The sequence below is a fragment of the Anthonomus grandis genome, chromosome 14 (genome assembly GCF_022605725.1).
Source record: "Anthonomus grandis grandis chromosome 14, icAntGran1.3, whole genome shotgun sequence".
Taxonomy (NCBI): Eukaryota; Metazoa; Arthropoda; class Insecta; order Coleoptera; family Curculionidae; genus Anthonomus; species Anthonomus grandis.
Genome location: NC_065559.1, coordinates 23,195,699 through 23,219,166, shown reverse-complemented (window position 1 = coordinate 23,219,166; position 23,468 = coordinate 23,195,699). Strand labels below are relative to the sequence as shown.

At 36.2% G+C, this 23,468-nt stretch overlaps 1 protein-coding gene across 1 annotated transcript in view; it reads left to right on the top strand.

Moving 5' to 3' along the window:
* Positions 1 to 23,468, top strand: part of LOC126744520 (ATP-binding cassette sub-family B member 10, mitochondrial) — a 71,336-nt gene that overhangs the window by 24,250 nt on the left and 23,618 nt on the right. Inside the window, exons 4-7 of the mRNA XM_050451957.1 lie at positions 334 to 468; positions 12,500 to 12,646; positions 22,010 to 22,241; positions 22,298 to 22,453. Of these exons, the coding sequence (XP_050307914.1) occupies positions 334 to 468; positions 12,500 to 12,646; positions 22,010 to 22,241; positions 22,298 to 22,453 (670 nt within the window). The remainder of the gene's footprint in view (positions 1 to 333; positions 469 to 12,499; positions 12,647 to 22,009; positions 22,242 to 22,297; positions 22,454 to 23,468) is intronic.

Here is a 23,468-nt window from a genome sequence, read left to right as displayed (position 1 = left end):
TGTATAGGATTTTATTTTTGATTTTATTGAAAGCAAATAAAAATTTCAATGTTGCATTTTAATCCCAGTACGCGAATAACGAAAACGAGATAGACCCTTAAAAGACCTTTCACACAACAGGTCCTTGGCAATTACTTAAGCATTTTAGTTCGAATTTACCTTCTTAAAGTTATAAAAGCAAACTTAAAATGTCCTTTTAAAGGTAAAACTCCAAGGACATCGTACCTTCCATTGTATCTTCTAACTTGATATTATTTGTTTTTACAGAGTTATCTGTGTGATGGGATTAAAATAAAACACCCTGTATATAAACATAAATGATTTTTTTTTTAGTTTTACATGTCTTATGAATTAGCCCTAGTTGGACTTGCGATAGTTCCTCCTGTTGCCGGAATAGCTGTAATATATGGACGATACGTTCGAGGTATTTCCAGAAGACTGCAAGATTCCTTAGCCGATGCTACAAAGGTAATTAAGAAATTCGCATTTAAAATTTTATTTACACACTTCACAACGAAAACACGATCACTCACTACTCTACTTTAAATTTCGCGCCAATATTCCCAAATTTACTTCACTGAACTGACATCTGACTACTATCGGTGATGCGGCCCCTTATTGTTCTATATACTCGGCAGAACGCTGTTCCGGAAGCTTCTCGCCGACCTTCGAGATGTCGTGCGGTGTGTGATTTGTGTCATTCTGGAATGACGAAGAATTAGCTGGTTTCTCGGTGATTATAATATCGTTACACTCCGTAATCTTATTTCGTTCCGAAATGATTCCAAAGATGGTGAGTGTCGATATCGGCAGAACGTTCCCCTTGCAACTGGACCTCTTGTAGAAATAACAATTAACGGTTTTCTCCAGAGAACAGCGTTGGGGAGTAACATACTCCAGTCCAAGTTATCGAGTACGCATGCAAGTTTGGGAATTAGGCTTCTCTGATCATCGGCAAGCAACTCCTCCTTTACAGAAAACAGCATCACAAACGTCCTTATAAGTTGGCTTCTGAATATGACGTCTCTTTGGTAACCAGGTAGAAGATATTTCTACCAGTCTCTTTTGGGGTTAGACCGACGTAGCTCTTGAATTTTTCTGAACCTTAGACGCAAAACTTCATCTATTGCGCTCAGCTATGTGCGAGAGCATACTCAGTTGTAGTATTAATCAAGTCTTGCTGCATTTTACAGGTCATGCCGTACCGACTCTTTCGACCATGAATTTATCGAATGTCAAATCCGACTTTCGTTGGATTTATCTCAGCGAATCGGTAAATCCATTCTTTTATTCTAACTCCGGCGATAGTAGAAGCTTCTCGGTTTGGTAGAGGATATCCCTTAACCTAGTAGAAGTAGTTCATCACAACCACGATGTACTCATTCCCTGCTTCTTATTCCGGAAAGGGACCAGCAACGTCAATAGCGATCCTGTTAAACGGATTTCATATTTTGTACTGACGCATCAAAGCCTTCTTCTTTCTCTGCGGCCCATTACTTACTGCACATACAACGCATTTCGTGTACCAGTCCCTTACAGCTGTTTTGCGATTGACGCAGTCAAATCTTTCCCCTATTTTTCCTAGAGTCTTTGCTACTCCAAGGAGTCCTCCTGGAACACCGTCATGGATTTTCTCTAGCAACTCCGAAATTCGACATTTAGGCACAACGATTTGCCTTCTTTCATCTTTGCCGTCGTGATCAACCATTTTCCGCTGCAAGAGTCCATTTTCCAAAATTAGAGAATTCCATTATGTCTAATATGACTTGACGTTGGGAGAATACTTGACAACTTCTTCCTAAGTTGGCTTTTTCCCTTGTTTTATTCAGGTTAGGACTATCTGGTTATCGGGTCTCTTAAAAAATCCCTATTTTTCCATCGACGATTGTGGTACTTAACAACTGAGCATCTTTTCGTGACCGAAATCAAACTCCTGTAGCTTCTCTATCCATCTTGCTACTTGACCTTTTGGATTTTTAAACTGAAGGACCCATTTTAAAGCTTGCATGGTCAGTTCGCACCAAGAACTTTCTCCCATAGAGGTACTTCTAACAATGCTTTATCACTTCGACGATAGATAGCAACTCTCGGCGAGTGATGCAATAATTACGCTCGGCCTTGGACAGCGTCTTAATTAAATAGCCAATGACTTTTTCTTCTTGGCCATCCTGAATTTGGGATGACACAGCTCATATGCCTACATCGCTACCGTCAGTATCCAGCACACATTTTCCTTTAGACAGGGGATAGCTCAGGACAGGTACGCTTGTCAGAGACTTTTTTAGCTAATTGAAGGCTTACTGACAGTCTTGCGACTGGAATTTTCGTTCTCCTTCTGTCAGCCTGGTCAATGGTTTTGCGATCTTGGTAAATCCCTTCACAAAGCGTCGGTAGTAAGTGCATAATCCCAAAAACTTGTGTAGGTCATACTTGTCTTTGGGAACTGGCCAACCTTTGGCAGGCCAACCTTTGGCTTTTCATCTTTGCTTTATCAACAGCAATTCCTTGACTAGAAACGACGTAACCCAGACACTGCACAGCTCTTTGAAACAGGTGATATTTCTTTGGGTTTAACTTTAATCCAGAACGTCGTAGCCTCACAAATACTTCTTCTAGATTTTTCATGGACCTACCACAATAATATCGTCAAGGTAAATCAGGCAAGTCTTCCAGGACAGTCCTCTTAAAATCGTTTCATTCAGCCGTTCAAAAGTGCAAGAATGAGGATAGCTGTGTTTTTTAGGCGCGCTATTAAGTTGCCGGTAATTTACGCAGAAGCTGGTCGAGCCGTCTTTTCTTCTTTACCAGTACCACCCGTGACAATCATGTACTGCTAAATGGTTATATGACGCCTTCCTTGGCCTTACTATCAATAATTTTATCAGCCTCTTCGCTCTTTTTTTTTTTTTCAAATACTTTATTGTCGAAAATTTGGTACATATACACGAATTTTATTGACAAAGCTTCAGAAAATAAATACAATCAAATCAGATTTTACAAAACAAATATAAAAAATTTATACAACATATAAAATGCCTAAAAAAAAAAATGCAAGAGAAAAATGGTACAAACAAAATCTTTATAAAACAAAATATATGCATGTAGACAAAGGTAGCAGAGATAAAGGGACACATAAAGGTATGTTCAAAATTAAAATTAACAGATTAAAAGCTTAGCATCTACTACACAACATCCTCAGCCTTAAAAAAGTCTTCAATCGAATAAAAGGCTTTTAGAAGCAAATATGACTTCAGTTTACAACGAAACTGGCGCAAAGACTGAACACTTCTTAATTCCACGCTAATGTGATTATAAATCATTAAACCGCGATATATAAATGAATCTTTGATAGATGTAAAATGAGGAATAGGAAGGGGAATATTATTAATCTGTCTGGTAGGATAACTGTGATGTCGGATTGGAAAACTATTCTTATTTTTGAATATTAAACATGCAGTTTCCAAAATAAATAATGATGGTAGGGTCAAAATACGGCTTTCTTTGAAAAGATTACCACAATGCATTCTAGAATGGGCCTTAAATAAACTTCTGGCAGCCCTCTTTTGCAGCACAAAAACAGACTGAAACAGATAATTTGAACATGCACCCCAAAATGGAAGAGCATACCTTAAATGCGACTCGAACAAAGCAAAGTACACATCACGAGCAACATCTCTCCCCAGTTCATGAACGGTTGCCCTAACAGAGAAGCAGCCAGAAGCAAGTTTTTTTATTTAACTTTATTATATGGTCAGAAAACTTTAAATCTTTATCAATGACTAAACCAAGAAATGCAGAATTGTCTACCATGTCCAATGCGTTCTCACCAAAATCAAGACTCTCAGCTTGAAAATTGAAACCAATAATATGGGACTTTGACATATTTAAGCAAAGTTGATTGGAATCACACCATTGCTTTAATTTCAGGAGATCGGCTGCAACATCTCTGACAAGCTGCTTGGGATCTTTATTCGACCATAAAACCGTTGTGTCGTCAGCAAACAATGTAAAATGTCCACATATGCTAAGAGTAATAAGATCATTAATGTATACAAGAAATAGAAGGGAATAGGGACCAAGAACTGACCCCTGTGGAACACCACAATCCACAGACTCCCTACCAGAAAAGTCACCATTAAGGTACACAGACTGCTCGCGATCAGACAAATAGCACTCAAACCACTTCAGTGCAACACCCCTAACTCTATAAGCAGAAAGCTTCTAAAGCAGTATCCTATGACTCACACAATCAAAAGCTTTGGACAAGTCACAGAACACCGCCGCAGTCGCCTCTCTTCTATTAACACCCTGGAGAAGTTTGGACAAGAAATCAAACATAGCGTCAGAGGTGCTTTTCCCTGATAGAAAACCAAATTGTCATCTCGAAGAACCCCTTCCCCCAGAAGAAACTTTAAAAGACGATCCTTTATAAGTCTTTCAATTAACTTAGATAAAGTAGACAAAATTGAAATCGGCCTATAGTTGGATGGACTAGAACGATCACCACCCTTATAAAGAGGCAAAATTTTTGCTAATTTTAGGCAAAGAGGAAATGTGCCCGACTGAAATGAAATATTAATAGCATCAGAAAGAGCCTGAATAGCACTCAAAGGTGTTTTCCCAATAAATTCACTGAAATACCATCGTCACTAGATGCCCTTTTCTTTTTCATCGATCCTATAGTGCAAAAAATCTCCCTGGGAGTAGTGGGGCTGAGGTAAAATGAGTTTCCACTAGTGGTAGGTAAAAATTTGAGAGGGTCATAAGTGGAAGAGAGACCCTTTGTGAGGATATCAGCAACCGAACAAAAGTACTTATTTAATATGTCAGAATCAATCTGCACTTCTTGAGAGCCATTACTTTTGGACACAACCTCATTAACAATTGACCACGCTTCGCGTTGCTCATTGGAGGAATATTTCAAACGTTTGGAATAATAGAGTCTTTTCGCTTCACACACATTTTTCCGGTAAACTTTTCAATATCTCGAGAATAGCGACAATACAAAATTATTTATCGGCTAGAACTTTTTTAAAATACCAAAAAATCTAAGATTACGACCGGAAATGCGAATACCAGGAGTTAAACATCTTTTCCGGGCCCTAAATTGATTTTTTAATGGGTGAACGGGAAAGTATCTATCAACTAACTTTGAAAGAGATGCGTGAAATGAAGCAAGAGCATCCTGCTCACAAAATATTGAGTCCCAATTAAAAGACCGACATCCTGCGTCAAAAGACCGGAAGTTCCTTGTGATGTAAATTCTACCCAAACCTCTGGATTTGTATTTTTTTCTGAATGGCACCTAAGCCAGGATGGCATTATGATCAGACAAAGCTGGATCAAATACATTACAAATTACATTCTCCTGTATATTGGAGGCAACATAGTCAATGGTTGTTGATGTGGTACCTGTTACACGCGTAGGGCTGTTAACATGCATAGAAATATTAAAAGAGGAAAGCAAATTAATTAAATCCAATATAGCCCTATTCTCCCCATCTTCAAAATCTATATTAAGATCGCCAGCAAGAATTATAGTATTTTTAGGAGAAAATCTTAAAAGGAATTGTTCAAGCCTATCTAAAAAAGTACTTATACTACTATTTGGGGACCATACATACACACAATATAATAATTGGCTTTACCAGAATAAACAATTGAGAATTCAAACTCGTTTTCGACACTAAGATCATCAAAATCGCCAAAACCAACAAAGATTGATGCACAAGAGCCACAGTGCCACCATATCCAAGGCCAGCCCTACAGAATTTGGAAGCTACAGAGTAGCCAGGAAGGGAAATTGGTTCCTCATTTCTCAACCAGTGCTCAGTAAGTAAGACAATGTTTGGAAAATTTAAACTGTCTAAAAGTATATACAAATCATCAGATTTACCGCGCAGTGATTGAATATTCAAAAGCATAATAGAAATGCAGGCGTCAAAGTTGCCTACCCTAAAAAAGAAGAATTAACCAAGGTATCAGCTGAAGTAGAGTTAAGAGTAAGAGGAGAACTATCAGAGTTAGAGCCACTGGAATGCTTATCAAAATTAACATTAGATAATGGAACGGGGGAGAGTACAAAATTTCTTTTTAACGCATAACTAACAGTGACAAACAAAACCAGACGAACATAAAGAGCACTCTTACTAATTCTAAATTTATTATTTTGAGAGTTATTGCTGAAAATTCTTACTGAAGCCCTTTGTGACTTAAGAAATCTCTTACAAATAGATACCACATGAAAATAATTAAACTTATTTGTATCATCGTAAATTAAGCTTAAAGTTAAATTAGTGAATTTACCCAAAGAAAGTAAACCATAAAAGGAGTGACAGTCAAATAAGTTGATCCTAAATCTAAGCAAACAATAATATTATCCGTACTAACATAGTCAGTGGTTAACTCAATTAGCCAGTGGTAGTCTTAGAGCTGTGCCTGCCGAATGGGTCTCGGTTGATGTCCTGTTGTGTTGAGCCACAACTTGTCGAAGTATTGTTGAAACTGCAGAGCAGTGCCCTAACTCTGTGCCCTTCTTTAATAACAGAGGAGAGATTGACATAGGTGGTTGTGCTAGTGGTAAGGCCTGCCTCTCTCAAGGACTCTCCTGATTTTTGGCACCGATTTTTCAGCTGCCTATGGTAGACATGTTCTAGGTGTGACTGGCCATAAGGCATCTCCAAATGCCTCACTAGGTGGTCGTATCCATCTTGTCCCTCTGAGGATATTCTTTGCAAGCATCTTCTCCTTTTTTTCGAGCAGCATTTCCTCTCAGGGCCAATGTAAGGACACTGGCCTTCTCCCTAGATGACCAACCGTTTGATAAATATTTCAGGACGTAGTACCATCTAATTGAGGCGATTTAAGGCGCATCAGCCCAACAGATTCCCTATTGCTTCGTTCGTATTGTTCACTTTCGAGCAACCTCACTTGCAGGTTGGCGCAATTTTCTAGTAATCCTTTTAAAACCTTCTTCTATCTTTGAAGAATTTTCTAGCAATTGAGTTTCCACCCTTGCAGCATTTGACCGATATCGCTTGCAGCAGCAAAAACAAGGTTTCCGGGTCATCGTTTTCCTAAAATTATGCGTTATGAAACCGCTCCCGCAAATCCGCTTTATTTCCTATCGTATCGAAGTCCCTTTCCTCCAGCTTTATTTTTAGCTCAGCAACTTGTAAATACAACAGTGTTGCAACAATTATTTGTTTTAACCAATGTCTGGTTGAGTGATGTCCAATTCACATCCCGCACCTGACAGCAGTATAGCGTTTTTCCCGTTCATTAGGTGTTAATTAAAACAATCGAAAATAGTCAACTATTTACACACTTCATTATGAAAACACAATCACTCATGACTACGAGGTATATTTATTTTTAGTGTACTTATTTACAACTATTTAAATTTCGCGCCAATATTCCGAACCTTACTTCACTGGACTGACAACTGACTACCATCGATGCGGCCCCTTATATACTCGGCAGAACGCTGTTCCGGAAGCTTCTCGCCAACCTTCTAAATGTCGTGTGGTGTGCGATTTGTGTCATTCCGGAATGACAGAGAATCGGCTGGTTTCTCGGTGTTTACAATATCGTTACAATACCTTAAGATAAGCATAAAGTTCTTTAATATTTATAAATTTATTCATCTCATATTAGGCTAACATCTATAGCCTGGATCTATACGTGCGCAAAGGTTTCTTTCTTTCCTTCAGGTTGACAGCTTGATATAAATTATCAATGAACCTACAAGGCCTGGCCTAGGCGGAAATGTTTCCCTTTTAGACTTGATTATCTGCTCTAACGTGCATTTTGTAATAAATAATAGAGTTAATTCAAATGTTCAACATTTATTACGTCTATTACAACAAAACTTCTAGTTGTCTTTGACGCTAGTATGAAGACTTTCGCAGGTATTTCTTTGAATAAAATTCAGAGATTAGAGGGACACAAAGTCAATGGTCTCAAAAGATGTTTATTTTTATTTTTTTTTAATGATTACACGTGTTTCGCCCTAGGGCATCGTCAGATCTAAAATAAAACAGAAAGCAACCCTAGTATAAAACCAACAATGCATAGACACAAATTACAATATAGAGATTTGACCTACCGGTAAAGCTATTGGATTAACACCACAAACATTCAAGTTAAAACAAAAATAAATACATACAAAATAAAAATAATGCTGACGTTCACATTAATAAACAAGCAGAGTGAGGTTAAGTTGAACGGGAGAACGGAAATAAAGCAAAAAATAAAATAAAAAATAAAAAGTGAAATATGACTTGGTCCAGAAATGAACCAGCGACCATCGGGTTCGTAGGCAAGCGCTTAAGTTACGTGCTATCCAGGTCGTGATAAATATTGTTAAAAATTAAATGCGGTTCGAAGGTAAAAACATCATTCACACAAGACAGTACAGGACTGCTTTTTTCCCTTGTGATCTCCGCACTCTTTAGATAACACCGCACTCACTCTCGACTTCTTCCACACTAATAAGTATAAGTTATACCCCATGCATGAACCCGAAAACACCTTTACTTTACGGTTTACCCAAGGTCCATAAGACTGGCTATCCCATTCGTCCTGTAGTTTGTTTTTTAGATTCACCTTGCTATTTACTATCCTCGTGGCTTAATAAAGTCTTAAGAGATATTACAGCATTTAATAACATTTACTCCACCAAAAATTCTATAGATTTTGCTGACACCCTTAAAAATACACCAATATCCGAAAAAATGATATTAATATCTTTAGATGTTAAAAACCTCTTTCCAAGTATACCTCCCAAGGATTGCGTTGATCTTGTCTTGAATTTGTTAAATAAAACCTCCTTACCTAAACTAATTATAGACAACCTAATCACTTTGTTATCGATTGTTCTTGACCAAAACTTTTTTAAATTTAACAATTGTTTCTTCAAACAGACCAATGGGTTGGCGATGGGCTCTTGTATGTCCCCGTTTTTAAGTGAGATTTTTATGCATAACCTGGAGAGTAGGATAATGTACAGTACCTTTGCCAAGGACATTGTTTTTTACAAACGGTATGTGGATGATGTCTGTTTGGCCTGGAGTGGGGATGAACTCGGACTGGATAATTTTTTGTATTTTTTAAACTTTCTACATCCTAACATAACTTTTACCTTGGAAAAAGAAAAGGATGGTAAGCTTCCTTTTTTAGACCCTTTGCTGACTAGAGTTAACAACAAAATCACCTTTGATATTTATAGAAAACCTTCCTCGACGGACAACATTATCCAGTTTGATTCTAATTCCTTTTTCTACCGGTTCTTCAAAATACCATTATCAGCAAGCGCCTTTCAAAAAGAGTTAGCTACAATTAAACAGATTGCAGTAAATAATGGGTTTCCATTAAGTATAATTAATAGAATTTATTTCAAATTTTATAATAAATACAAGCTCTCCTATAATTTAATCCAACATTAAAAATTCTAGATTTCATTGCCTCACTTACTTTGGTAGTATCTCCTCCCGATTTGCAAAATTTTTTAAAAACTATAATTTACGGATATAATTCAAAACTTCCAACACATTATTTAAAAAGCTCGTAAACATTAAAGATAAAAGAGAACCCTTAACCCAATCGAGAGTTTACTCACTTAACTGCGGGGAATGTAATGCCGTTTACATTGATCAGTCTGGAAGGAAAATAAAAACGAGAGTGCAGGAACACTTAAGAGAATATAATAAACACAAAGATACCGAAATCACCGAGACGAAATCGGCTTTTGCAAGTCATTTATTGTCCTCAAAACACTTTCCTTCCATCCCGGAAAATATAAAAATCCTTCATGAGTGCCCCAAGGGAAAGAAGCTTGACTTATTGGAGAAGATGGAGATCAAAAGGGCAAAAAGGGGTCCTGTACTGTCTTGTGTGAATGATGTTTACCTTCGAACCGCATTTAATTTTTAACAATATTTATCACGACCTGGATAGCACGTAAGTTAAGCGCTTGCCTACGAACCCGATGGTCGCTGGTTTATTTCTCGACCAAGTCATATTTCACTTTTTATTTTTTATTTTATTTTTTGCTTTATTTCCGTTCTCCCGTTCAACTTAACCTCACTCTGCTTGTTTTGTTTACTTTTATTTTATTTAGTTTTGACACCGGAATTAATGTGAACGTCAGCATTATTTTTATTTTGCATGTATTTGTTTTTGTTTTAACTTGAATGTTTGTGGTGAAAATTTGTGTCTATCCATTGTTGTTTTTATACTAGGGTTGCTTTCTGTTTTCTTTTATATGTGACAATGCCTTAGGGCGAAACACGTGTAATCATTTTTTTAAAAATAAATATGTTTTGAGACCATTGACTACTTTTTTGAATTTCTTTGAATAATACGATTGAAGGTGGTCCAAAACTTCATTCCGACAGTAACGCGCTTCTTAGTTAGCTACTTATTACTAGATAGTCGAAGTTTTGATTGATTGAATAAGATACATTAAGAAAGTGTTTTGCAAATTTTTGTCCACGAAGAAGAAATACTTTTCAACAAATTATATGAAGATTTAATGGTAAAAACCCTATGCAAGAGTATCAATTAAATACAGTAGATTTTGGGATTAGTTCTTCATCTTATTTTCACTAATCGAATTATAAAGCAGTTAATGAGAAGCAATCTTTTCCAGTTGCTTCTGAACTTATTTTACTGATATACAGGGTGTCTGCGAAAAGTTGGGAAATCTCGAAACTGTAGATACTACAGACCAAAATATGTAAATTGCTCCACACACATATCTTAGACCAAAAGTGAATGGTTTGTGAGATACAGGGCGTCATAGTTACAGTTTTATTTTATATTTTTCCTTATTGCTTAAGGGGTACTTTAGATTTTGGTATTAAACTCGGTGTAGGAAGGTTTTCTAGTATGAGAAACAAGGTTCTTATTTCCTATGGCAAAACTAGAGGGCTTTACTTACAGCACTAAATAACTTATAATAACATTTTCGTGCTACCCTGTCTACAACAACTTACCGTTTTCTCGTATTTCTACTATTACATTCTCGATCTGAACAAACTAATCCTTGCTGCACTCTCGAAATCATTTCATTTCTTTACGATGGTGGATGATGAAATTCTTTGTCGAAGATCACCTTCAGTTTCCACTGGCGTATCGTAAACGTGTCGTTTTAAATAACCCCAAAAGAAAAAAATCCATATGATTTAAATCTGGTGATCTAGCTGGCCATGGTACAGGTTCGGTAATATCGTCCTATACACTGCTTTGGATAAATTCTATTTAGATGCTCTCGAACTAATAAAGCAGGCCAGCAAAGGCAGTGAATTTGGTTGGCCACCTAGAAGTCCAGACTTAAACCCTCTAGACTTAAGGACATGGTTTACAAAGATGCAATTAATTCCATCGAAGAAGTACGACAGAAAACTCAAGAAGCTGATAATATTATCAAAAATAATCAACAAATGTTATTTAATATTCAAATATCTTTAAGGAGACTTCTTACAAAGTGTATTGAAGAGGAAGGCGGGCATTTTGAGCATTTACTTTGAAGTTTTCTTTTAATATTGTTACTGATTGTTATTTGTTGTCTTTACTGTTGTGACCCAGCATAGTAGTAATTTAAAAGAATAAATTCCTATTAAGCCAATGTAATAACGGTGGCTTAGGATTCGTTACGCTGAATGTTTAAAATGCAAATAACTTAAAAACTGATAGAGTTACATGAACTGAACAAGAGTACCTTTTTTAATCAAAATCGAACTGCCTTTTAGATTTTCTAGTCGTTTTAGCCATAACTGATTAGGCAAAAAAGATATGTTGTAATTTACCTAAGTAACAGGGTCTAACTAACGCCCCCTATAAATAATCCTAAATTCACCACAGAATTCGTAATTTTCATGCTAAAACACAAAAAGTCGCCAATTTTCAAGACGATACTGCTTAAAATCACAAAATTATTAAGAAATTTAAAATTAAAATTCCAACTTTAAATACCCTGTATCTCGTAAGACATGTTAAGCTCAATCGCCATATTTTGGTGTGTAGTATCTCCAGTTCAGAGATTGTCCATTCTTAATGAATCACCCTGTATAACACCAATAAGTTAAATTAACATTATTATATGCGCTGATATATAGCTGAAAATTTCTTCTTTTGAAAATGTGTGTAAACTTAACAACGGGGAATCGATGATTATGTTTGATTTTTTAACAAAATACCTCTCTTGCCCTTGTGCACATATTGAACTCAAACAAAGTTGTTGTTTACTAATTCTAGTCTTTCAATGTTCTAAGTCTACTCTGGTAATTCTGAAGTGAACTTCACGACATTTTTCCTGTACTTTAGTTAACTCCACCGTTAAAGATGAACTTTCCCTTTTGTGTGCCATAAGTTGGTCTCTGAGCTTCTTTTCCACTAAAACTGCCACTTTATTAGCCACATCTGATAAAAATGAAATGTAAAGTTAATGTTTTAATTAGCTACAAGTTGTATTAATTAAGAGTTTTTTGGCTTTTAGGTGGCAGAAGAAAGGATCTCAAATATGAGGACCGTTAAGGCGTTTGCCCAGGAGCCTAGAGAAATGGAAAATTACAAGCGTTCGATCAAAAATGTCTTAGATTTAGGATATCTGGAGGCTAAAGCTCGTGCAATTTTTTATGGAATGGTAAGTTTTTGTTTATTTCTTTCGCATAATAAAAAATATTTCTTTCTATTAACGTGCGTAAAGTGGTCACTTTAGACAGTCTTAAAAAGTTTAACATTTTATGTGCTAGTGCGTAAAAAACTTTCAGTCAGATACTATCAAAAACTAGGCGAAAATAATTAATTAAACGTAAATAGAATCCTAAAGAAACTTAATTAATCAACTTAAATTACAAAATAAAACCAAAACAGTCAAAAAACTAGATGTTCGGGCCGCTACTTCAAGGGCGTAACACTCATGTTTTTTTAAGAAAACATTTGTAATTTTGAATTTTTTTTTCCTAAATCGCCTCGTAAAGAAGAGATAATTGAATTTAAATTTATAAAGATTTGATAGGTGTCACGTAGTTATAACTAAACTGCATAGGTATAGTAAATGTTAAATACTTTGTAAACATGAATCACTGAAATCAAGAAAGGCTGATCTGCATTTGTGAAACGATTGTGTGAACAGGATGTTTGAATTCAAAAGACGCGCGTATTGGAAGACCAAACGTGAAGGGTGTGCTTCAGCATGTTACACAGTCTTCTTCTTGGCTTTACAACTCTGGATGAGTCTTAGGCGCATCCACTATTGCTCTCCATCTCCTTCGATCCTCTGCTTCCACTTGCCACTGTAGAACCACATTGATCTTCTGCCATCTGGTTTCTCAAGGAATACTGTCTTTACCAATCTGTGACATACCTTACCCCCAATTCAGAATTGTGGTGTCTGTCTGTTTTTTGCACACTCCTGTTGTTTCATCTCTATTGGGTCCAAAAATCATTCTGAGAACTTTTCTTTCCAACACAAGCTTATATATTTTCCGCTGATTGAGGGTGCAGGTGTCGCTGCCATAAGGAACTACTGGGCGAATTATTGTCCTGTATAGTTTCCCGCCGTTATTCGTACTAAGACATCTTTTTTTACTGGTTTGTTATCCGTGATTCACTTACTATTTCTAATCACAACTATAAACTTAAACTTAATTAAGATCGAATCAGGTCCCCATAGATACCCAATTTAAGATTCTTCTACTAATTTCTAGAATTTTAACAGTATGTTCTTTAAGTAGAAATATAAACGAATATAAATCGCTGAGAATAATCCGGCCAAGGCAAGGCCGTAGTAAGGTAACTGTATTGTAACATTGCTTGCCTCTTAAATCTGATCTATTTAAGCCTATCTAAATGAACTACCTTCATCTTTGCCTTCGGGCTAGGCTGATTTCTAGAGACGACATCATTAATTCTCTTCCCAATCATCAGCTTTGGTGATTTCCAAAGCTTCAAATTCATTCTGCACTTTGCTGAAATCCTGAACAGTTTGCTTTAAGGCCCTATCGGATCTTCACCCGGGTGCTTGCAATCCTTAGTCGTTTTCTGACCAATTCGTGATCAACGTGCAGTTTCATTTTTACATCATCCACATAGTCCTCCACCGTGACCTCCTCATTGCTTGAGATACCAAACACTTAAATCACATGGTAAACGATGTTCTCTGTTCTGGTGTTAACCCAGTCGTATCATGAACTGCAGACCTGTAGGCCAGCAAAAACATTGACAAGTAGAGATCCCAATTCTGTTAATGTTCATCCACCACCTTGGAAAGGTGTTCTTCGATTGTTTTATTGAATCTCTCCAGCATGCCATCGGATTGCGAATCTAAGGCTGTTGTCCGTATTTTATGAATCCCAAGCAGCTTCCAAGACATTGTCCATTAACAACTTTAACTACTGTCACCGGTTCTTGGTTGGGAAGAGCAAAGACTTCCGGCCATTTACTAAAATAATTCGTGGCGACCAGGATGTACTTATTTCTCTAACTAGTCTCTGGAAATAGACCGGCTATATCGATGGCGATTCATTACACTTCTTCATCCTAGCCCTGGATCTTGTGTTTAGAGCCTTGCACATGTCGATCATTTTCGGCACCATGATTTTACATCTTCACAGTAGTTAACCTAGTAGAACCTGTCCCGGATTTTATACAGAGTCATATTTGCTCTACTATGCATCTCCTCCAGGACCTGGTTAACTTTCTTCCTTGGTATCACTGTTTCTTAACAATTTTTTCATCGGGGCTCTCATCAGCAACCCATCCTCAAGGACTAGTAAATCCCAATACGCCCATAGTGTCTTAAATATCAAATCTCTATCCGAAACGTCACTCCATTTCGATCTTGGTCTGCCGTTTTCCTTCTCTTGAAGAATTGCTGACATATCTTGGTCTTCACGTTGGTCTTTTATTAACTCAGCAGTACTCCATCCTTCACTAACCTCAAATTCTAGACTCCCTTTATATGCCACACCTTCCCGTTTTTTTATTTTCGCACAATACTTGTGTATTGTGGCCACGAACTTAATAAATATACCTGGACTGCTAATGCATATGGCCACGACACCCAAAAATCACCACTGCCTAGGAACCGCCATTTTTATAGTGGTTGTGTCCTTTTGATGTTGGTCACTCTGAATATTTTTAGTGTTGCCAACAAAAAATATATTTAATGAAGTTGACGACGCTGACGTTTGACGTGTGAGTATAGCGGATTGCCTAGTTTTTGGCGATTTGTAAACGACGCTTGGGTATATCATCTGGAACAGGCGTTGTATCTTCCTCCTTATTTAATACGTGAATAATGTATCACCATCTTTATTTAAAGGTATTTGGTTCACTGTTTCTCAAAACCGAATTATTGTGAATTGTCTGTCTGTGTTGTTTATGATAGAATAATATATTTTTATGTAAATAGAAGGTGGATGACATTGTTTGACAGGTGGAATGCTGGTGTTTTGACGGGTGACCATTCTAATATATCGTTGCACTGGACTTTACTATATAAACCCTTGTTAATTACAAACCCTCATAAAATCATCTATATTTTGATTTTTATAGATGGTTGTACCTATTAATGTGGAAACACGCTGTACATGGAAGGAAAGTACTCGTATTAGTAAAAATAAAAAGAAAATAAAAGTGTTTTTAACTGAATTTGTTAAGTAAATACAAGCAAAAATTTAAATGAAGATCATCATTTTCATGTTATTAGGATTTATAAGATTCATGTTTAAGTTTAGATTTATAAGATTCAAGATTATCAGAATAATAAAACAAATATTTTAAAGTGCATGCATCTATTCCAAGTTGTTGAAACTTTGTCTCATTTTAGGTGAGGATTACTTTCTTTCATAAATTTTAACGAAATTTCTAAAGAAGTACAAGAAAAATCACAGATCTAACGCAACTATCTTAAATTCTTACCTATATGTAACTTTCTATTCTATTTTTGTAAACATAATCTTTAATTTAACCAAACCTAATTTAATTAAACCTTTTAACCAAATTAAAACCTCAAAAACTTTAATTGTTTTGTTTCCCTACAATTGGCGCAACTAAAATTTATCAGAGTGACCAACATCGAAAGGACACAATCACGCAAAATAGCGGCTCACTAGTAGTGGTCATTTACTGTTCGTGATAAAGCGCCTACGTTGTTATGCAGTTTACCCGACTGATGTTTAATGTTAAAGTTATACTGTTGTTTCTCTAACCATGGTGCGACTTGTCCTTATGGTTGTTTCATTTGCAACAACCATTTTACGGCTGCATGGTCTGTCCTAACCAGAAACTTTTGTCCATATTAAGTATTTATGGAAATGGTTTACCGTTCTGACAATAGCTAGAACGTCTCTCTTCGTGACCCAAAAATTTCTTTTTAGCTTCGACAAGATTCTGCTAAAATACTCGATGACTTGTTCCTCGCCATTCTGGACTTGTGATACCATAGCTCCAATACCAATATTGCTTGCGTCTATATCCAAAATAAACTTGCCTTGTTGTTCTTAGTATCCCAATGTGGGACTGGCAGCTTTTATCCTTCGAAAAGCAAGATCACACTCCGTGTTCCATTGAAAATTGGATTTAAGTTTTGTCAATCTATGTAAAGGGGCAGAAATACTGACAAATCCTTCGACAAACCTTCGATAGTATGTGTAGAGCCCAAAAAAACTTTTTAACTCAGGTTTATCGCGAGGTCTCGGCTAAAGTTTTGATGCTTTCAATTTTTTCCACTTCAATTTGTATTCCTTCTGACGATGTCACATGTGCAAGAAAATTCACTTTCTGTTGAAAGAGTGAGCACTTCTTTGAGTTCAATTTAAGCTGGGCATTCTGGATTTTGTTACAAACTGCTTTTAGGTTTTCGAGGTGTTCATCAAAAGTTTTTCCAATTACGAGAACATCGTCAAGGTAAACAAAGCATGTCTTTCATGTCATTCCTCGCAGTAAAAATTCCATTAATCTCTCGAACGTAGCGGGAGCATTACACAGACCAAATAGCAAATGGCATAACATTAAAATTATAGAGGTGATTTCCAGTAAAAAACGCAGTTTTCGCTTCGTCTTTTTCCTGAATGCCCACTTGCCAATATCCACTTTTGAGATCCAATGTCAAAAGCGTATCGTCAATTGTAGGAAGTGAGTCAAAAAAAATAATTAAATAAACGTCATTAGGTTTTCTATAGTCCACACAAAATCTAGTTGATCTATCCTTTTTCGTCAACGACTGGAGAAAATCATGGATGTTTGACTCCTCGATAATCGCCTCCTTAATCATGTATAAGGGACTGTGCTTTCTGCTGTTGAGTAGTCTTCTAGGTGGCTGACGGATTGGTTGATTAATTCCATTATTTATTTTATGCTTAACTATTCCAGTCCTTTTAGTTTTACCATTAGGCTGTTCAAAGATCTCGCTGTGCTCGATGGTGAAGTGTTTACCCTTAATCAATTCATCCGGAGAAAGATGTTTCCAATCCTCTACGAAGCTGTCCAGATTTGTGTCCAGTCTCTTGGTCAAAGAAATCGCGCAACCTTCTTCACATCTGGACACAGATCTTACTGGTTGGTATAAAGCCACCAAGTCACCCTTGCTTATCTTAAGGCTATTGGGGAGGATGTTGGGAATCCTTATGGGAATATCACATTCTGATATTACCAGTGATTTTGCCACAAGGTATTTACATTTTCTTGTCCTTGGAGCAATCCAATGCGGCTCCCAGAATTTTTCTCCAATCTTCCAAAAATGATCTTCTCACTATTGCAACCTACCCAAACAGAATCTGCTGACACAACTTCACTTGAAGTGGAACAAATAAATTCTTTCGAACCGAATCTTATAATATTAGCCTGTTGTCAAATGAGATTCCGTGCGTTCTATTAAGATCTATTCCCACTCATCTTCTATATCAGCCACCAATACCTTGTGACTTGAAGTGAGACTTTCCAGTGGATAAGGACTTCCATTTCCCCAGTAACGTTGGCCGAGTCTCCAATCACCGTGCGCAGCGTCAATTTCCGAGATAAGAGGGCTCAATGTTTAGTCCGATCTTTCATTAGGTTCCGCTTCAATGGTCAGGCTTTCAGCATATTTTCCCAGGCTTCTGATGGACATAATTCCGGAGCCTTTATCTTCACAAGCCAACATCCGTCCCTTGGTGCTGAGTTAATTTAGTTTTCCTGATTGGTTCGATCTCTGGATGACTCGACAGTCACGTTTCATGTGTCCATTGCGTCCGCATCGATAGCACTGAATACCTTGGCAGCGAGGAAGCTGCTGGATACCTTCTTTTAATTTCTGCTTACCTTGATGATCTCTGTACACAGATTTTGTAGACCATCACTATTGGCTTCACCCTTATTCTCTTCGATGGAAACAGCTCTGATCTTTGGCCTGGAAATGTTATATACCGCTTCAATTTCGAGAACTTTATCCAGCGCTTCACTGCAATTTAGTGATGCGCAGCATTCGTTGGATTTCTTGTTTCTAATGCCATATACGAAATATTGGGCAGCAAGTTCATCTTGGGATTACTCAGAGGTTTCTGGGTAGGCCAGATCAGTAAGGTGTCTTATATCTGCCTCAAGTTATTGTAAAGTTTTCCCGCCTTTTTGATGGCTAGATTTTACTTGAAATTGGTGGTTTGGCTGCCTTCGATGTGGGTCGCCAAATCTTTTCTCTAGGGCTATGGCCAATATCTGATAGTCAATCCCTGCAGATTTACCACCAAAGCAGTTGCTTTATCTCCATTATCCTAGTAATTGGCTGATGAAGTTGCTTCAAAATTATCGCTTGTACAGGGTGAGTTTTTCAAAGCGCGGAGTAGTATTATGCATTGATGATATTATTTATCGATGACGTGCTCCTGGACTATTATTTGGTTAAGCATTCTTCACATTTTAAAAATATTTTGGACTATACAGAGTGCTCCGAAAAAGCAAGTCACTACAAAAGTTAATTTTTTTTAATGGAACACCCTGTATTGCAAAACATTTTTGAATTCTTTGCGTAATTACCAATCTTTTTTGATAATGGTTTAATATGCCAAAAACTAATAGTTTAGGAGATAAATCAAATTTTGTTAAAAATTTAGAATTTGCACGCATCTCTTTAATATTAAAATTTAGCACCTAAATTTTGAATACAGACTTAATTTTTATCATCAGAAGTAAAATAAAGTTACTTTGATATGCGTGCTATGTAAGATTATTCATTTTGTTATTACAGGGTGTTTTTTTTGAAAGGCCAAACTTGCCCAACTTTAAATATAAAAATCTCTCTTATTTTAAATGAAACACCCTGTATATTTTCATGTCATCTAATAGCTTACTTAAGAGCCTATAAATTTTATTAATAATATTCTATCCCTATCTCTAATAGTTTTTGAAATATACTTATATTTCTTCATTTCGTGTTATTTTTTTCTTATAAAATGAAACAAATTTATGGACGTTTCTTTTTATTAAATTCACTTATTTTTATATAATAAAAGTTAATTTCTGTTCAACAAATGTTCAAAGATATGTCCTCCTTGTTCGATACAAATATTAATTCTTTTAATTATATTTTGTCGAACATGGTATAACATTCCTGGTGTTACGGTTTGACAGGCATCCCTAATTCTAATAATCATATCCTCCCTTGTAGTTGGTTTTGTTGCATAGACTTTATCTTTGAGATAACCCCACAGAAAGAAATCTAGCGGCGTAAGATCGCAAGACCTTGGCGGCCATGCAACAAATCCTCCGCGACCAATCCATCTTTGAGGATATTCTTGATCCAAATATTCCCTTACTGCACGATGAAAATGGGGAGGCGCACCATCTTGTTGAAACCACATACTTTGCCGTTCCTGGAGATTGACTTCTTCTAATAATTCAGGCAATTGCTGCTGTAAAAATACTCGATATGAATGCCCATTCAAAGGTTCATTAAAAAAATATGGTCCAATTATACGGTTATTATGGATGCCGCACCATACATTAAGGGACCAATGATTCTGGTGCTGAACCTCACGTACCCAATGAGGGTTCTCTGTTGCATAATAGTGCATATTATGCCTATTGACAGCACCATTGCTTTTAAATGTCGCCTCGTCGGAATACATAATATAGTTAACAAAATTTGGATTAATTTCAATTTTGCGAAGTAACCATTCACAAAAAGTTACACGTAGCTGAAAATCTTGATTGTGAAGTTCTTGATGCAACTTAATGTGATTTATGTGGTGGTATTTATATTTCCGTGTTGTCCGGTTTACCGTTGTCTGCGAAACATCAGAAAGTAAGGCTAACCTACGGCTACCAATGTGGGGATCCCCCTCAATTTGCAAAAGAATTTCAAGTTCTTTCCCTTCATTTGCCACCCTATTAGCAACATTACGTTTTGGCAGATCCACGCTACCAGTCGTCATAAATCGGTCCATAGCAACGCGAAAACTGCGGGAATCGGGTGTGCGCCGTTGAGGATATTTTTCTCTATATAGCCTTTGAGCTAGCAGACAATTTTTATTTGCTTCACCCAAAACAAAAATCATATCAATAAATTCATTTCTTGAATAATTCATTTTTAATATTGAAAACAAATATCTAAAAAACACCTTAAAACAAATCTAACTATTAATCTTTAATTAACTAATGTAACTGTCTTTTTGTTATTGAGATTTTTTTCATTTGTTTCCACGGCGCCTTGATGGATACATAAAAAATACGAGGTGCTTCAAAACTTTAAGTCGGCATTGTCAGTTTTTACAGGAGAAAAACAGAAAAATCCATGATATCTCAAAAACTGTTAGATATAAAGATAAAACATTATTAATAAAATTTATAGGCTTTTAAGTAAGCTATTAGATGACATGAAAATATACAGGGTGTTTCATTTAAAATAAGAGAGATTTTTATATTTAAAGTTGGGCAAGTTTGGCCTTTCAAAAAAACACCCTGTATAACAAAATGAATAATTTTACATAGCACGCATATCACAATAACTTTATTTTACTTCTGGTGATAAAAATTAAGTCTGTATTCAAAATTTAGGTGCTAAATTTTAATATTAAAGAGATGCGTGCAAATTCTAAATTTTTAACAAAATTTGATTTATCTCCTAAACTATTAGTTTTTGGCATATTAAACCATTATCAAAAAAGATTGGTAATTACGCAAAGAATTCAAAAATGTTTTGCAATACAGGGTGTTCCATTTAAAAAAATTAACTTTTGTAGTGCCCTGCTTTTTCGGAACACCCTGTATAGTCCAAAATATTTTTAAAATGTGAAGAATGCTTAACCAAATAATAGTCCAGGAGCACGTCATCGATAAATAATATCATCAATGCATAATACTACTCCGCGCTTTGAAAAACTCACCCTGTACATTGCCCAAGAAGTCGGGCCGTCAAACGTCAAACGAGGTTTTATATGGTTTCCTTTTTATTCGGGTAATTTCGAACTGTAAGTCATTTACACAATCCTTTATGCTCCCCATCTTGTTTCATAGTGGAAGGTGTCCCAGACCCAAGACACTCGGACTGTTGTCCTCCTCGTCCAGCGTATCTCTGCACTCTTGAACCAGTTTGGAACTGGTCCTGGGTGTTTGGACGGTCTTTGACTTCTTCCCTTGTGGACACCTCTAGAATAGCGAACACTTTCGCTTGAAAGACCCATCAAATGTTTCCCAATCTGATCGTAGCCAGTATTTTGAGTGGATATTCGTCAAAACCAACAGAGTTTCACGGTTGTAGAAGTAGTTTTTGATTGTCACACTAATATCTTTTCAATAGGACCCATATTTGAGACATACACAAATGCATATAATAAGGAAGTAATAGTATATAGAATCGTGGTGTCAATTAGAATATTAAATTGCTTTATAAGAGTGTTCACAATTGTTTCTATATTTTCTTCTATTTGTTGACATTTGACTTTGAAATTTTTTACGCGCTGGTGGTAAAGTAATTTTGGATAAAGGATCATTTTACACACTTGTTACATAAATAAGTATTATTTTGTAGACAGGTTTCAGTGGTCATGTGATAATAATATCGGTTCTGTATTATGGCGGTGTGATGGTATCTGCCGGACAAATAACTGTAGGAAACCTATCCTCTTTCCTCCTATATGCAGCTTATATCGGTGTTTCGGTCGGGGGATTATCGAGTTTTTACACAGAATTAAATAAATCTATTGGTGCCGCTCAGAGAATATGGGAAATAATGGATAGGACTCCCGCAATACCTGTTTCAGGTTGGATTACTTTGTTGAAGCATTCGATTCAAATAATATACGTTATGAACATTTAGGTGGCATTACTCCTATTCAAGATCCAAATGGACACATAGAGTATAAAAATGTCAAGTTTAGTTACCCATCTAGAAAAGATATAGAAATATTTAAAAATCTGGAATTAAATATTTCATCAGGAAAAATGGTAGCTGTAGTAGGACCTAGTGGATCAGGTAATATATATACATTTTTTTTGGTGTTTTTTAGAGAGAATATACTATGTGGTTCAGGGTAAAGGGAACGCTATAACTACTCTGTGTTTTAAACAAGACAAATGAAATTTGGTGTGTAGATATTTTACGTAAATGCTAATGCTAGCGTTTTTTACCGCTCGTTTAGGTGTGAATTAAATACTCGATGCGCAAAAATAGGCGTCAACTGATTTATTACACACGTACACATTAAACACGATGATGTGCAGGCAATCATCATCATCCAGCCTTGTGCGTTTGAAGTTGAACATAGGCCTCCCTTAAATTAATCCAGTTGTATGGGTTCCGAGCTTCTTGTAGCAAATTGGCAGCGATTTTCTTAACATCATCTGTGCATCGTGTAGGTGGTCTGTCTCTACTCCTTTTGTCAGCTCTCCTTCTTTAAGTGGACACAATTGTTTAATCACTGGAGAGTACTAGTGAACTATATTTATTCTTTCATCGAAGGATCGCAGCTTATATGTCACTGAACCAATGTACTGAATAAATGAGATAAACTTGTACAATACAAAACATGCTCATTCATATACTTAATTTAACGTTATTTTCACTCACTTGTTAAGCTTCTTAGCAAGTAACTTCACTCACTTCTTACTAACTAGGAACAATGATAGTTATACTCTAATCACAATGAGTTAAGTACTTTAACCTATTGCATCAACACACGACGACCGAACTCATAACCCACATCAAATCATATTTTATTCAATCCATAATCTACAAATTATAGTTTATAACTAAAAATAGTAATTGAAAGATGTCGTCCATATTCTTAAAGAGATCTTGATATAAATAAATCAAAAGACAACACAAATTCTAGGTCTCAAAATAATTATTTTATTAGTTAAATTGATGACACGTGTTTCGCTCCTAAGAACATCATCAGACCTTAAGAAGGTAAAATACGACCGACTGGGTCAATTATACACACACGCTCTCTTTTTTTGATTTGTAAAAATAGTAAAGCAAGATGGAC